The sequence below is a fragment of the Cebidichthys violaceus genome, unplaced genomic scaffold (assembly GCF_023349555.1).
Source record: "Cebidichthys violaceus isolate CVI_PGR_0920_01 unplaced genomic scaffold, fCebVio1.0.p SCAF_6, whole genome shotgun sequence".
In the NCBI taxonomy this organism is placed as follows: Eukaryota; Metazoa; Chordata; class Actinopteri; order Perciformes; family Stichaeidae; genus Cebidichthys; species Cebidichthys violaceus.
The window spans coordinates 1979061-1995886 of NW_027176816.1; the positions used below are offsets into that span (position 1 = coordinate 1979061).

The 16826-nt window shown below is 40.0% G+C and overlaps 1 protein-coding gene across 1 annotated transcript; it reads right to left on the minus strand.

The window, feature by feature from the left end:
* Positions 1 to 584: 584 nt before the first annotated feature.
* Positions 585 to 15869, minus strand: ptpn22 (protein tyrosine phosphatase non-receptor type 22). The gene is made up of 26 exons (XM_068732985.1): positions 15593 to 15869; positions 13113 to 13221; positions 12430 to 12506; positions 12224 to 12319; positions 12071 to 12109; positions 11142 to 11213; positions 10854 to 10913; positions 10410 to 10552; positions 7632 to 7698; positions 7440 to 7517; positions 7143 to 7229; positions 6147 to 6708; positions 5958 to 6044; positions 5772 to 5849; positions 5505 to 5576; positions 5276 to 5400; positions 4914 to 4941; positions 4638 to 4736; positions 4426 to 4497; positions 4198 to 4331; positions 3987 to 4014; positions 2163 to 2225; positions 1697 to 1800; positions 1575 to 1605; positions 1400 to 1483; positions 585 to 1318 (listed from the first exon to the last, which is right to left on the minus strand). Exons 1-26 carry the CDS (start codon positions 15692 to 15694, stop codon positions 1257 to 1259), a joined length of 2559 nt encoding a protein of 852 aa, XP_068589086.1. The 5' UTR covers positions 15695 to 15869; the 3' UTR covers positions 585 to 1256.
* Between the last annotated feature and the right edge of the window lie 957 nt (positions 15870 to 16826).

A 16826-nucleotide genomic window follows, 5' to 3' on the forward strand; every position in this document is an offset into this window, starting at 1 on the left:
CTAAAAAACAAATAACGTTAAACATTATCACCCAAAGTTTCTGATCAGAGTACGAGATTTACAGTTCATCTGAACCTCGGAGTCCTTTTATCTGTAGTCTTCTATGAAGGAAGTGATGTTGTAATTCTGCCTGTTTTAGTGCCTTGTACTGTATACGGTTTGCCTCAGCTTAAACTGAGAGGTTTATTTATTGATGAGTAGAATGGTAAAATGGGGATTGTCCAAGCAGCCATAGTGCATCATTGTTTTGTGTTTTTTTTTTTTTTTATTTATTACAAATGTTGCTCACGTGATTCTTTTTATCTGAATGTTTCCTGAATTACTAAATCATAGCGTCATGCCGTACGAGATCCTGTTCAGGAAGCAGGTTGTTGTTGTTTTAGTTGGTCAGAAATGTGTCTGTCTTGACTTACTGGCTCAACGTAGGAATAAGTTACAATACCGCAGCCTTTGTGCCCGTTGTGACGCTGTGTTCTAGCACCGCTGATGTTGTTAATGTTTGTACTGCGGTGATGAGTTACAGACAGTAGAGATCTGATGCCGATATGTTCAAAAGGGAAGAAAAAAAAAAAAACGAATGCAGAGACTTTCTATATTTTTAATAAATAATTTTGTGTGTAACCAGTGTATATAACACGCTTTAACTGTACAGGTACATCATATGCATAGTGAGTACACATCACATTCACTGTACCTCTTTTAACATGTTGATGATGCGTTAAAATTCATTCATAAACTAAAGATGGATTTGTTAATTATGGCAGAAAAACAAAAACTAAAAGACACCATGGTACACTGAACCATGTTTAGTTTTTCTGTCTTTATAATAGAAAAAGTGATGTGCTGGTGAACTAGATGCAATGTTATATACCGGTTTTCACATTTCATTCCAAAAGCACACACACACGTAACGAAATAAGTTTTAGTTTAAGAGCGTCGCTTTAAGCATTAAAACAGAGAAGTGTCAAACTTCTCACTGCGGACTGCCCAAGCAAATTATCTTTGAGTCTTTTGAGTCAACATTGAAGTCATTGTTTGAAAGATTCAAAGAGTGCATCAGAGCCGGTGACAAAGGTACTTCCTGTTCTCTGCTGCTGAGGGTGCTGCTGTGCTGTGCGAGGCAAAGAGAAGCTTCCTTCAGTGCGTTTCAGGTCCACTGTACACGAGTCCTTTAGCGGTGCAAAGTATTATGTTGATATCACCGTTACAAGAACGGGTCCAGTTTGGATGGTTTTAGAGATGGCTGACTCGAAATATCAAACCCAGGTCTCTGGATAACTCCGGGGGCCTTTTGGCTTTCCAAAACGGTACCCAAATCCTGTGGAAGGTGAAGATGGTGTCACAAACATTGTATGTAACGTTGTACAATATCTTTTTAATGTGTAATATCATATCCTACCAAATTTGAACCCTGACGATGAAGCACCATGTGATGGAGGTTGTGTTCCAGGTTGAGTGGGAGGCGGTGGAGGGTCAGCTTTAGCTGAGAATAATATAGTTTTAAAACGTGTTAATCCTACTTTTCTTATAAACGTCAGATCATTATTGAGCGAACGGTTAAAATACACACTTACGTTTTTGTTTGTGTCTAAAAAACTTCAGACTCTGGGACAAAGGAAACAAAAAGATAGATTTAATTGGCTACATCTAAGTATAAATGTCCCTTTTCACTAGCTGCGTGTAGCTCTTGTGTTACCCTTGTTCGTGACAAGCCCTTCTCGTTGCTTTTGTCTGATTTGTTTCCTGATGTCTCGGTGTTCAGGGAGGGCCTGCGGTTCACATCATGCTGCCCCACTTGCTCTAAAGAACACAGAAACAGAAAGGAAATCAAATGATTTTCTACATTTTGAAACTGCCCTGATGGCGACCCCCCATGGACTCGCTACATATATGAATTTGTGAGAAAGATCCCCTGTGTTGTCGACCCTTGAACAGTTGTTTTATGTGACAGACTGTTGGGTGTGTTTATCTAAGAAGTAAATATGTGTCTAATTGTGTGTGTGTGTGTGTGTGTGTGTGTGTGTGTGTGTGTGTGTGTGTGTGTGTGTGTGTGTGTGTGTGTGTGTGTGTGTGTGTGTGTGTGTGTGTGTGTGTGTGTAAGTGAGAGTGAGAAAGAGGCTGCAGTGTAGTGTTCAGCCCATCTAATGTCTGAAGCAACTCACCACTTCCTGCTTCAGCCACGACCACAGGAGGTGGAGCAAGCTGCCGAACCGCAGTCAGGGGCTCTGCAGTGGAAACACAAAGATCAACTGTCCCTCAAGTAGACACAATGTTTTAGAGTGATCATGAACGAGACAACAACTAACGTGGCTTTTTCCCAGTCAAGCTTTCAGCTCTTGTTTTTGGTAAAGGATGCCTCCCGGTGGTGGAAGATAGGTTCCTCTAAATACTGACGTAAACCTGCATGCTATGTGCTCAGCAAACAACGCAATCTTGCAGAATGTGATAAACCGATAGATTACAGTCAACAAAAAATATGTAGCCTCTGAGCTAAATGACTGTCAACAAATCCCAGGAAAACTCCCAAACTAACAAATTAATGGATCCCACTAAGTGTTATCTGTGTTCCCAAATTATAATAGAATGAACCTCCATTGTTGTCTAAAAGCTTATAAAAACACATAATTGAGCTACAACATTTTCTGTCATTATGTTGAACATGACCACTTTATATTGAGTCAAACTCACATAGACCGCCCTGCTGCTGTTTTAAAGGGGAAGTACGACCATTTTCAAAAATTCAGGTTATTCCGATGGTCTAAGGTAGTACAAAAATGTTGGTAAACATGAACAACTCTCTCCAAAATCCCTGAACTAGAGCGCTGAAACTCAAATGGGTGATGTCATCCAGTAAGTATAGTCTGGAACTGCTTCATTGACAATGCATTGGGAAAGATGTTATAGAGATGACACTGAGAGCACCCAGGGGGAATGTTCATGTTCTGTTTCAGAACCGAGTACACCACAACCTCTTTAAGCTCATTTGGGTATACAAAAAAAGAAGGGGAGGGGGGTGAGGAAGCCCCGGCCCCAGTTACTGCAGCTGTAAGCACTATTTTTCAAGCCATTTGAGATAAAACGATGCCTAAATATCTGTACGTCACCTGGAAAAAAAAAAAGGGGAAAAAAAATCATCCTTTAGAGCCTATTTTGTATAGTTGTTTTTCATCTGTCGTCATCAATTTGAAACTATAACACAAGTAATGTTGGAGAATGACTCATTTCCACCCCTGCCACTGTAAAAAAAAAAAAAAGGCAAAAGAAAATGTCTGATGTTACTATTTTTAAGACAAATGTCGTAGGCCTACATATGTTGGGTAGGACAGAACAGCATTACTAATCGTTGGGGACTGAAGCCCCAGAAGCCTCCCCGTGGCTCTGCCCCTGGATGACATCACATGTTAGAGACTTACTTCTCTGGTTTCTGGCTTTCAGAGAGAGTAGCTCATGTTCACAAATATCGATTGAACTTTTCCGAGGACGTGAAAATAACATGTTGTAATTCTTATTTTAGGTTGTGTTTTTAACACTGTGCTCACAGTGCGGGCGACACAGCAGCAGGCTTCAAGTCGTTTTCAATAGAAGCCAGTGACGGGTGTGACGCGCTACAAATCAAAGTTGGAATGGTCTCAACTTCTTTCAGCGTTCCAACGACATGATGAAGCACCATCAGCCAGCTGCCAGCGCTCTTTAACAACACAACTACAACAAAGCGCTTGAGCAACACTTCAGCTGCCACTTGCAGACAATGTACCTGGCCACACTTGGCAGTTGTGTTGCTTTTGTTGTTGAACATAGCATAACAATAACTGAAAATAGTCCCCAACAAATACACCATTTACTCCTGTTTTGAGAAATATTTGATCAAACCTACAGTGCCCAGCTGTTTGGCAGACACATTTAGAATATTGCTGTCTTTTACCTGCTAGTTCAGGTAGAATGAGAGCACAAGAGGAAGGAGTCTTCCATGAGATCAAATAGCTTACCTTGTCTGGAACTTTTAGCTCGAACACTCTTGGGGGGGAAATAAAAGCAAATATGTTAATGTCCTATAAAATGGAAACTTGTGATGTTAATTACTGAATGGAAAAGCACTGAGATTAGTAAAGGAAAATGAGTCAGTGCGTGTCACTATTTAGTGTGCTGACAAGCAACTGTAACCCCCAGCTTTTTGACTTATGATATGATAGTCGTTACCTTGCTCCGGCTCATAACAACGTCGAGGAATTTCTTAGGCTGAGCGGTGCCGTCCCACTCAGATGAGAAGCCTACCCTCGGTAAGGACCGCGTTGCTTCTAAGGGCTGCGGGCAGAGGGCGGTTTTCCCGTGAACTGTTGGAAAAGAGCGCGTCGACTTAGACGACAAGTACTGCGGCATGAGCTGAACTGTGTCTCTCTGTTGCAATGGAGGCAATGATATACACACTCTCTTCTGTGGGGAGGGTGATGAAGGACTCGGGGGTTCTGTCAGGAAGTGGAGGAGTCAGGCTCTCCTCGGCTGCACGACCAAAGATAAAAGACTTCTTATTAAAAAACAAGGAATTCCTTTATTTTCTTTTTCTGTGGGTTTGGATGTTATGATGTTGTGACATAGACAGTAATATTTGCTGATTTTTGCATTCGGTGTGGTGAGCGTACTTTGAGGAAGCAGCGGAGGAGTCAGTGGCTCCTGAGGTGGACAGTGAGGGTGGAGGTTTGAAGTTGTATTCAATGCAAGATCAGGATGTGTGACTGGAACTGGAGGTATCACAAGAAAAATACTATTTAAATCATCACAAACATGTAGTAATATCATATCAACTGGCAGATATAATATGGAATGTTGAGTCCCTCTAAATACATAATAATTTGTCAGCTGGCTCCATTTTTAGCCAGTGCGTATACATATTTCATCATAAGTCATGAATATCTTACCTGTGAAGGTCATTTTTGCTCTCAGACTCTACAAGAAAGAGAAGTATGTTGCTGTTACATGACTGATATGTTAAATGCTCATAATATTTAGATATTACATTATTTATACAGGTTGATTTCAAGTGTAAACGTCAGGGTAGTGAAAGAGGTTTGAATCTCCTTTTATTTGAGCCACCACTTTGCAATTCATGGTTTGGGTGACACATGTATCATCCACATTGGCCAGAGGTGTCTGTCAAACAGATGCTGACGTCATTATGTGCTCAAATAATGTGAATATGCATACCTCATCATCTTACAAACCCTCACGGAAACTCACTTACGGAAAGTCACACTTTCCGGCGAAGAGACTTTATCCTTACCTTACTCCTCACCCAAGGTTGCGTTTCACTCTGAGATGCAGGAGCAGCTGGCTTTGAGTCACTGGACCATTCTGAAGACATTCCTATTCTGTTCAGCGTCACCTCTGACTTCAGCTTCACAGGAGCTGAAAGACAAGCAAGAATAATCAATTTAACTTGTACGTGTTTAAGTTAAACTTATACTCAGAATTATTACTGTTGATTGTGATTCATGAGATTATGAAGTCACCTTGATCAAGGGGCAACTCAAATGATTCTGGGGTTCTCTCAGGAAGTGGGGGGACAGGGGAGGGGGGGCTGCCTGGAAAAATATATATCATAGTTTGTTTTGGATATTTTACTCCGCGTTTCAACATTAAAGAGTCACTCCACGTTTAAACTAAACAATGGCATTCAAAAATAATGGGATCAGTCGTCTTCAGGGATGAGGCACTAGAAGAAGAGCGTAATCGAGTGTGCCATAGAACATATTTAGGAGTTTCAGATATTTTCTCACTTCCCAACTCCCTAACAGCCTCAGCAGCAGCATTGGGTGGAATGATGACCATTAACCTTTCGCAGGGAACTGGGTGCTCTGAAAAACAAAAACCCATAACATGTTATATAACGCATCCTCTAAAGTCCAGGATACATGCACAGAGTAAGCTTCAAAGAAACTAATGATTTATATTCCAACACCAACCTGCATCCACAGCCATTACATAGGATTCAGGGGTTCGTTGAGGTAGGGGAGGAGGTACCTCCTCATCGCTACGAACTTCAACAGTACCTGCAAAATGCACATCCGTTAACGCAAATATCTACAAAATTGAATTCTACTACCCTGTTGTCTCTGTAGTCCGGACTAACATGCACAAATATGACCATTTACCTGAGGTGGGAGAGTTAAGCTCCAGAGTCTGGTCATTCAGACACAGTGAGGGCGTGCTGAAGATGGTGCTAGCTGTCCATTGTTTGGCATCTTTAGTCAAGTCCGTTGGTGCTTCCTCTGATGAAGGGGAGCTCATCGGTGTGTCGAAGTAAGGGTCTTCCACCATCAGACAAATGGCTGCTGCCACAGCCGGTGAAGGTGGAGGGTTCAGTGATGGTATGTCATCGCTTTCCTTTATCCTCTCCTCTTCTGCAGGGGCTCTCTGGCTGGTATGCGCCTGTGTTACGGGGGTCTTGGGTCCCTCCTGCGGGTCCCGGATGCTGGTCAGAGCCTCAGGAAGCGTTCGGAGAAGGTGCCATTGTTCCTGGTCCCTCGGCAAGTCCTTGGCTCTCAAGGCAATGTGGTTTTCTGAAGCGGAAGGCAAGGGAGTGTGGAAGTGTTGCGAAACATCCCTCTCCTCATCAAGAAGGTGCTGGAATTGTGGCCGCAAATCCAACTCCTCGCTCAGGTCAGAGAGCTTGTTTTCAGTGTCAGTCGTGATGGAAGATGGGACCGCTGTCACCTGGCCAGTTTAACAGATGAGTGAGTCACAGCAGCAGCAACAGCTTTTGATAAATAAAGACAATTTGCATGCACATGCATTCATGCTTGGCAAATATGTACATGTAGTATTATGGAGTATGCAATATTATGCAGAGGTCTTACAGTTGAACAAATCACTAACTTCTTGTGTTTAGCTTCAAGTAAAGCAGTAGTCTTATTGACACAACGTTCATAGTTTGTCTGCAAACGACTGACTTTCCTATCAGATCACGTGACTGCATTCTGCTGCATCAGTGCTGATGAAACCACAAGAGAGCCTGTCTTGCTGCTGTTTCTGCCTTGCTGATAGGGATGGTTGTGCTTGTCAATTGGCGGTGGTGGAGCAAGTATTATATATTTCCATTGTATTTTTATATCTGGCTCATTCACAAGGGAGTGTTCTTGATCTCTCACCTCATTTCTGCAGGTCTTTGCCTCCAAGGACTGCAGATATCTTTCAAACAGCAACTTGATGGTTCTGTACACCAGCTCATATTGTTCCTGAGGTTAGAACGACAAAAACCTGCTCTGTTAGGTGACACAGCCCTGGGGTATGACGCACAGAACACAAATCATCAAAAGATCTTTGATAGGAGGAAGCAACTGACGTAAAGAATTTCCTGAAGTCTGGTTCTGCCTGTTGGAAGATGTGTTACAAGTGATGCTTTGTTTTAAAAAAAAAAAGAAAAAAAGAAAAGAAAATGCAACTACCTTGGTTTGAACCACCGAGGGCCTCTGGGTTCTCATATTCTGAACCAAGTCATAGATGTTGAAATCTGGAGTGATCATCTAAAAACAAGCCCACAAACAGCACAATGCAGCTTGAATCTTTACTGTTAAATTAATCTTACTTTAGAGAGATAATATGCTAAATGTAAAGAGGAACTACAGGTATTTCCTCACCTGTTTCTTCAGGAGGTTCCAGGTATAATCAATGACACACAGGACACCTGTTCTACCACAGCCAGCACTACAATGACAAGAGTCACATTGTAACCACTCGGCTCATCTCCAGAGAGAGGGACCCTCAAACATTTGTGATATTACGTTCTTTTTCCTGTGGCTGTTGAGGAACAAAATCACATTTTGCACTTTTGACAGCTGTCTAGTAATGATATTGTGGTGGAGTGAGACCTCTGCTCGCAGGAGGCCGCGGACCTCTCGCTCTTTCGTTGTTGTTTGAGCAAAGAAGTCACGCTAAGAAAAATCAGCTGGATCCGGCTTACAATGAAAAAGTATTTATAATTCACAAATGCTAAAAGACAGTTACAAACTGAATTACACTGTCGACAGTAAGGAATCGCGAAACCCCCCCCTCACCGGCCTACAAATGCCAGTTTACAATAAAGAGGATCGCCAAGAACTGAACAACATCTCTCCGAACAATGTTTTTATACCCAAAAGTCAGTAGTTTACTTTCAAAAGTCCATTATCAGCTTTGTGATTGGCTGGAATCTGATTGTCTCCTCCTGTCCTCGGACAATGCTCTCCATTGGTCTAAGTGATCCGCATAATGTCTGAACAGTGTCCTCTGGTCCGACCTGTCCTCCTCCTCATAAACCAGCATGTACCCGACCCCCACGTTTTCTTAGGGCTGTCTTCATCTACATCTCTGTTTGATCAATATATCTCCTTCCCTCACTGTTAACACCTCACATTCCTGAAGTCAGCTCACCAATCTCATCACATTATCATACAGTTGTTTTCGGATCTGAAAAGCCTGTCTCAAAGGTCTCTCTCTTTCCCTCAAAACATTCAGTAACTGTATTTTATAGTTTGATACATAGAATAATTTTACTTTTATGATTTAACACTTTTCCAAACAAACATGTTATAACATTATATCCACCACTAGGAGTGCTTATTAAACACAATAACATTGCTTTTTAACTTTAAATACTTCACAATATCACTCAGCAGTGGGGGGAATTTCCTGGTATGTAGGTTGTATCAGCCACTTACTCAGCATTCCATTTCTGACACATCATCCTCAAAAGGTGTGGGCACTTTTTCGGATCGCATTTGTCTCCAGTATTTATATCAATAACTACTCAAAATATACATCAAAATGAAAGTTAAATAACTTATATTTATGTATACAAATGTATAGTAACTTACTAATTTGAATGTTTAAAATGTGGACATCATACATACGCAAAATCAACTTCAGTTTTTGTCCTATTAAACAAAGTATTGCGTAGGTTACAAAAAAAAACATCAAACAAAAATGAAACTCATTTTCTATTTCATTGAAATGGCACATTGAACAAACACTTCTTCCTTTCAAGTAGCCGATTCCACAATTAAGCTACGCTTATCTTTTAGCAAACCTCACATGGGTTCTTACCCACATCCCTCCAAAAGCCAACTCACTGTATATTTGCGCCCACCCAAAACATAATCTAATAGCTCTGTTTTAGACTGATTGACAGAACGGACTATTTATCATAAGGCCTCACACTGCAGCTGTATAACCAAAGCACAGAACACACACATGCAGATGCTTGTGTGGATTGATACAAGTCACAAGACTCTTGACTTCTGTAAGTTTCAGTAAAAAGGTAGATGTGGGTTTTAAATCAAACTGAGGGGAAATGCCCACACATACACTTTAAAACCTAGTGGGCCGTTGGCTACCCGCCTACACACAATTCCTGTTTCAAAGAAAAAGGAGGAGGTGCCTAACCTCTAAGGCCTAAAGTAGGGGACATATGCATTCTGCCCACAGGAAATACGTTCCCATAGTAACTACTCTATGAGAACTAAAAGTGTGATCACTGTTTGCCTGCAATAAAATGAGCCCTGTCCATCAGTAACTTCTCTTAAGTCTTAAAATGTTTTTCTTTAGGAAATTTATATAAGTTGTTCAATATTGATTTAATGCTGTTTTGGTCCATAAAATGAAAAGGCTGCCTCTCCATACGTCTGAAGAGTGTAGAGGCAGACACAGTCGAATGAGTGTTGAGGTGCTAAATCATTCAGAGCCTTGAAGGAGACAGGGAGCCTGTCAAAGATGCTGTGACATCAGTTCACTGGTTACTTTCGAAGCCCAGTTAAAAGAGCATCGCAATAGTAAAGATTAGAGAAGACCAATGCATGAATCTCTTTGCATCACAAAATGCCAGATATGGTCTACGTACTATATTCTAAGGTTGAAAAATGTGGTCTTAGTGACACAGAATGCTTTTTTAAATTGATGATACCAAGCTTTTTGCATCCAACCCTGTTTTTCCAGAGTTTTAAAGAGTTTTTAAATTCTGTCATTTTTTGATTCAGCCCCAATAACTATGATCTCTCTTTTGTCCTTATTTAATTTCTATTAGTTGCTAGTCATCTAAGTTGCACTATTCTTTCCGCAGTCAAACAATTTAGACTGTTTTTAAAATTGTGTTTTGTCTGCTTAGCTATGTTGTTTAACTTGGCCTAGTGGGAGCATGAACAGTGGACCGAGTGTGGAGCCCTATGGAACACCATATAGAATGTATAGAAAGTATTTGAAGCATGTTCACCAAGGCTGAAAAACTTAAATCAGCGTTGAACCTGTCGAGGGCCTTTCCAGAAATTGCAGATTGCACGATTGTCATCACTGAAATAGCTATTTATTTGTTTATTAACTGCAAACAGAATATTCATAATAGATGGATCAAGATAGTAGAATTGAATTCCTTAGAGAAGCCTGACCTGCAGTGGATGCAAAATGGGACATCATCATGGGCTTGATAGGATCGCATCTCGTGCAACATGTCCAGAATGGGAGGGATGGAGTCTGGTACACCGTGATCTGGCCAGTTGAAATAGTGCAGCTGTTTCAAAGTTCGGCTACACTGGAAAAAATAAAGGCATTGCCGACATTGTAGACAACAATGTAAGCTTCTTTACAAAGCACAAAACATTTTTACGTGTTTTTTTTGCAATTGTGTCATTGTGAAAGCTGAATATTTACAGAAATGATCTTACAAAACGTTAATAGATCCTTCCTCAAAGATGTCAAATATGACTCAATGGGTCAATTCAACTACTTCTGCTTGTCTTTGCAGCTAACAACAAATTAATCTGATGATCTCTTGCTTGTCTCAGGAGAACTACCTATTCTTACAGTCGGGGTACAGTATAAGCATTACTTACGTTGCGATAAGTCACCCTTAACATCCTTGTCAGATAATCTCCTTTGTTTTCCTCAGAATCCTGCAATAAGTCAGCAATGCATCTTCACGGTCAATATTTATTCTTGCTGTTTAAAAAAAGGTGGATCATTTTTTTGTATTTTATTAATAATAGCATAATCAATTGTTGTATGACACGGATGTTGTATGAAGATAGTGTGAGATTACAATGGCAACATGTTATGGAACACTTCTACAGAAACCCGTCAAAGTAGGAAGTGTGACTACGAGAATAAAAAAAAATACTTACACAGTACACTGTGAAAGGCTCACAAAAAAATGGCTGCTCTTGTTTCTGTGGCCAGTAGCGCTCACACTTTTTCTACAAAAAGAGTACAGAAAGCACAATGTTTTTCACATTTTACTTTTCACACCGTTTTAAAAACACAAAAGACATAGCTTTGTAGGAGAAAAATGTATGCGTGTACAATTATATTCCTTGCTTAATAAAGTTTACTTCATGTGTTTGTTCATGTATCTTTATAATCCTGCAATCATATTCCTTTGGGTTAGAATCACTTCACGTATCTTCGCAGTCGCACATTCATAAAGCTAAGAATGGAAACGCTTTTCATGTACTTTACGCTCATGAAGTCATGTAAGTTCACGAAGAGGCCTGTAACATTGTCGCCCACGCTGTGTCCCAAAGGAACAAGATGTCCTTTGTGCATACGCTGCTAGGTCAGCATGACCGGAGCAGCTCCTGTAAACTGTGGACCACATACGAATGTGTAGTTGAGGTCAGGAGTTTAGCGGAGGCATTAGAATGCAGATGGTTGAATGGTTCAAAGCCTGGGACGGATCAAAGCTTAATTTAAAGAACGCACATGCATCCAGAATTGTCAATGTAAAGATGTAGGCCGTTATACCGTCTCTATAAGGAGCTTCTGGCGGAAGAAGAGCCGGGGACATTATGTCCACCGCCAGGTGTACATTCAAATAGTGGCTTCAGGTCACCACCACTAAGCTAAAAGCGAACTGGTGTTCAGCGTGATGATGTTTAAAAGTGTCATTTAGCTTAGACTAGTTCCTCATACTGGGAGGTTTCCTCCCACCCTGAACATGAGGTGAATGAACATGGTGAAAGTAAACTGACTCACAAAGTGTTGATGGTTTACAAGCAAATGGAACACAGTCTTTTGAGGAAAAGTGGAATGTGAACAAAAAAAATGATGTTACCTTTCCCATCTCAAATTCTCGACAGGCCATTATCACAACCTATAGCCAAGAAATTCAAAGGGTCAGTTTATGTAACCAAGCACCTAGTTTTGAGAGCAACACTATGTGTTAGAAAAGACCTTATTGTGTCTACAGACGACAGGCGGGTCATACCGTGACGTTGTACTCCCAAAGCATCCTCAAGAAGTCCACTACTGTGTGAGACAGAGGACCCTGAGTGGCAATGTAGGCACTAGAGCCTGACACTCCCTGGAGACAAAACACAACTTATACGTTAGTAACAATTGCTTAAATCATATTAGTTACATAAATGTACAAATGCAATTTATAGGAATATTATAAGGACACTGTTAATTTACCTTGATGAAACTGGCGTTGATGTATTCGCTGTCATTTTTAGCTGTGGTGAGAGTGAGCTTTACTCTGGTGTGGTCAACTAAAAGGAGATGAATACGGAGTTACAAGATCAACGTCACACAACTAAGCAGTATTTAACAGCGCTGTGCTTCACAACCTTATGGCAAAAAAAGAAAAAAATATGTTTAGTATTTTTACGTTTTTCTGGATGGACATATTCCACATCGCCCAATGGTTATAAATATTACAAAAAATATTTTTTTTTATAAAATAAATCAGATATGATGTTTACATAATTAGTCACATTAACCTAAAAAAACACAAGATAATTATTTATTACATTTTAGCTCATCAATATCACCTCGCATAATTCCAGGTCATCATACACATATAAATTAATTTAGGACATCATTTGCATACCATGCCATATCATAGTTTTTATATATTTGCATCTAAATGTCATGCAACACTTGACCCATAAGCCATGTGATTCTTTGATCCATCTACGTATATTTTCAGCATTAATATGCCAGAGGTGTAAATATATACGGAGGTCAAATAACTTTTTGACCTCAGTATATTTAGAGTCCTAGTCATATCTTATCTGAACTGCCCTGATGCAGATTATGCAGAGGGATAAATGGCAAACTGCTATTTTCATAAATCTGCCTTGAGCAAAGCTTACAGGGAACAATGTCTTTGTATCGGTTCTTCTTGTTGTTCTCTTGCTTTTCTGCTGTCTTGGTGGGGTAGGTCTTGTCAGCGCGGTACTTAATCGACTGGCTTTTCAACCTCTGAAAAACAGGAAACATGTAGAATCCTACATTCAATTACAACATTTTCGTCATAATGCACAATGTCAGAGAACTTTTTGGTAACCCGTTCCAAGCCGATAATGTATTGTTAACATACTAATAATTGCGTTTTAATCTGCGGTGTATAATTATAGTCATACATATACACACAGCTTTATAACAATAGTTATAACACATTATAAAGCATGGTATAAAGACTTGTAAAGTCAAGTATCGTCTTTATACTTCAAGGATCATAGTGTATTATAATTCCCATAGTTTTAATACAATAATCATCTTTTAATGCATTGTAGTGTGATTATAAGTTACTCTAAGTGGTTGCTGGGTGCTCTAAGTGAAGTAATGACATTCCTAATGTATAGGTTGATACAATATTACAAGCTGGTTATAAGTCGCGTCCATCATTCAGTTGTTAATCATCAAAACTTTTTGTCAAATTAGAGTACTGAATTTATTTTATGACCTGTTAAACAAAGAAGATAATTTTACAATGTTTAGTGTAACGTTCTTGAAAAGATTTAATGATATTTTCCCTTAACTTAATGCAAACAATGGCCGCTTATAGTGATTTATTATCCCATTGTAATGTATTATAACACTGATTATAATGCATCCGTGCAAAAAAAACAATGTCAGTCAATGACCTATTATATATATATTACGGTACTTGACCGTGGCTCTGGTGGGTAAAATACTAACTTTATGAAGCTCAATTTTCTATCTTGTTGACACTATGTATTAGATTGCCTTGCATTATAAAAATGTCCCCAGTATTATGTATCTAATAACCTGTTGTCTTTTTAGAGTGTATCTTGTTTGATGTCTGTTCTACTTCACACTATCGTGATTTTGGATTCCACAGAGATATAGCAATAAGCTGTTCTGCTCATTGACTAAACATAACAGGTGCAAATGGGAGAAAACTGTTTCTCTAATGAAATATAATGTAACGTGCGTTGGCTTATGTTGAGGCATTATATGACCGGATAAAGTCAAGTATACAGTATAGTATACATAACCACAACTACATTATGTTTACCCAACTTTTGATTAGCGAAACAAAGTTTCAAAATAACTCATAATCAATGCTGTTATATGAGTGACAGCATATCTGGACAAATTAATGAATTAATGTTTTCTATTGAACAAAATATATATATAGAATAAAATATACAATTTTAAATATAAATATAAATGATATATATATTTATATAAAATATAAATATAAAATATAAATAAATATATATGTATATGTCGTATTGGTGGTTGTGTGCCTTACGATGCTTAAGGTCATAGAAAACGTAGGAACCATCTTACTGCTCTGACACAAATCTATGATAGTTGTGGCGCATATGTATAATTAAAATAAGTCATGCCATTTTTTTTGCAGTATTTTCATAGTTGTTCAGTCTTACAGGAGAGTCAAGAAAAAGAGGGGCCGAATAGCAGGCATGTGACCAAACGCACTATGGTCAGTTTTTTTGTGATTCAACCCCAGATGACCAGAATCTGTGACTCACTTTACTAGAAACTGACACGATGGCTTACAAGCTGTGAGGATTTCCATCCAGAATTTACTGTGCAAAAGGTCTGACACTCAAATTAAAGTCATGGCTCGCCCAGGCTTACAGGATTTGTTGAGACACTGGTCTTTTTGTTTAGAGGCCAATTCTACCAGTTCCAAACAGTCTGCTAAACAGTCTGTGCTGCTAACACTACAGAGTGCTTTTTGTTCTTAAAGGAAGTGATGCAATAGAACCCTTCCTTCAGAGTGGTCGGGCTGGGAGCAGCATGTGAAGCACAGGGGGCTGTCCTCAGGCACTGGCATGTCACTCATCACCATGGCAGCAGCCCTCTGATGATGTCATCCTTCCACTTCTGAGGAGTTTTTTTTTTTGTGCATATATGTATGTGTTTCTGTGTGAATGTTCACGCATTGTTATATGTAAGACTGAAACATGATAAATGAACAAATGATTGGACTAATTGAATCTTTGTTCGTGGTTAAAGGTTATAATGCATTTGCGTATGGGTCCTTCTTGTCCATGCGCCTTTAATTACAAGCATCAGTGCAAAGAGGAAGCACAACTGTGGCGTGACAATAGCAGCGCGTTACTTCCCTGAACAAGACGCTTTTGTGAAATTTTGGAACTCTGTAAAACCATGAACTTTACCTCTCGTTGTACTTACTTTCAGTTCATTCAGTATCTCTAAACAGCTATTATGACATGGCTTCTGGTGATGTGATAACGAGAGCGACGAAATAAGTCTACTACATGGAGGCTTCATCTATACTTTTCACAACAGTGAAAATCAAACCTCAACCAAAGAAACAAAACCGTTGACTCACCGCAAACTCCACAGCAATGCCATTAGGCGCCTGCTCGTCCACAGCCTCCTGTCTCTCCAGCTGGACCAGGAAGTTCTTCAGTATCCAGGCCTGCTGCTCCATGGCTGGTTGCACACTCCCTGGGATAGGACACCTTTCACAGGCATGTCAGGACACAAAGGTCCTCGTCCAGGGGTCATGGATTAGGGTCGCCAAGGCTTGGGTTCAGGGCTGTGGCGCTTCTGTTGCTGCTGCACAGAGCACTTCTCTATTGCAACTGTCACATCAAGGAACTACTGTGAGGGAACGTGTGAACTGTCTTTGAGGAAGCAAGAGTAAACTAACAGGTTCTGTGGTCAGATTAAAAATATTGCCGCGCCCCCTGGGTGTCTCTCACTGGGTCCTAAAGTCACCCGGGTGTTTCATTGCATGACAGCAAGACTAGAAGAGGAAACACACACACACGCACAAACACAGTGGGCCATACATTTTTGCATATGAACAATCACAAACAACTGTTACTACCCAATGTGAGAGTGCAATGCAGGCAGTCTAGCCTGTTGGACAACATTCCAGAAGCACAAGAGGGGTGGAGGAGGGATGTGGGTAGGGATGGAGGCAGAGGGAGTGGTTAAGAGAGAGTCTCCACGAGGATCCAGAAAATCCTGATGTTCTGAGCCAACAATTAGCAGCAACGCACTTCATGTTCTAGGTCTGGGGTGGCCTAAACTATGGTCCGTGGGCCAGCTGCAAATGGTCTGTACTGTATGGACACTGCACATTCTAGTTTATACACTAGATGTTGACTAAAGTTGTGTAATTATATCTGTCTTGGCATTTCTGCCTGTTCTATTTGTTACATCTTAATATTAGACTTAATATCCTACATTTGCATCGCAATGTTTTAAGTGGGCCTTTAGGCCATGAACAGAAACCAATAGTTGGACATTTTTGTCTGATATTACTTTACTTAATTACAGATTTAGACATAACATCGAAATCTTGGGCCATGCACTCTATTAGATTTTAAAAGCATTTGATTCATTTTAATTAAATGTAAGAGCAGCAGATACAGAAACACTTTCTGCAATGTGGCCACACCAATACACTACTGTGAAGTCGAACAGCAAATGGTTTAGTAGTTATTTTTGATAGAATATACATTTTTTTATGTCACATGTACATCTGTTTATGGCTCACAATCAAAAAGGTTTGGCCATCCCGACTCTAGGTCTTCATTCATTGCTTGTCCACA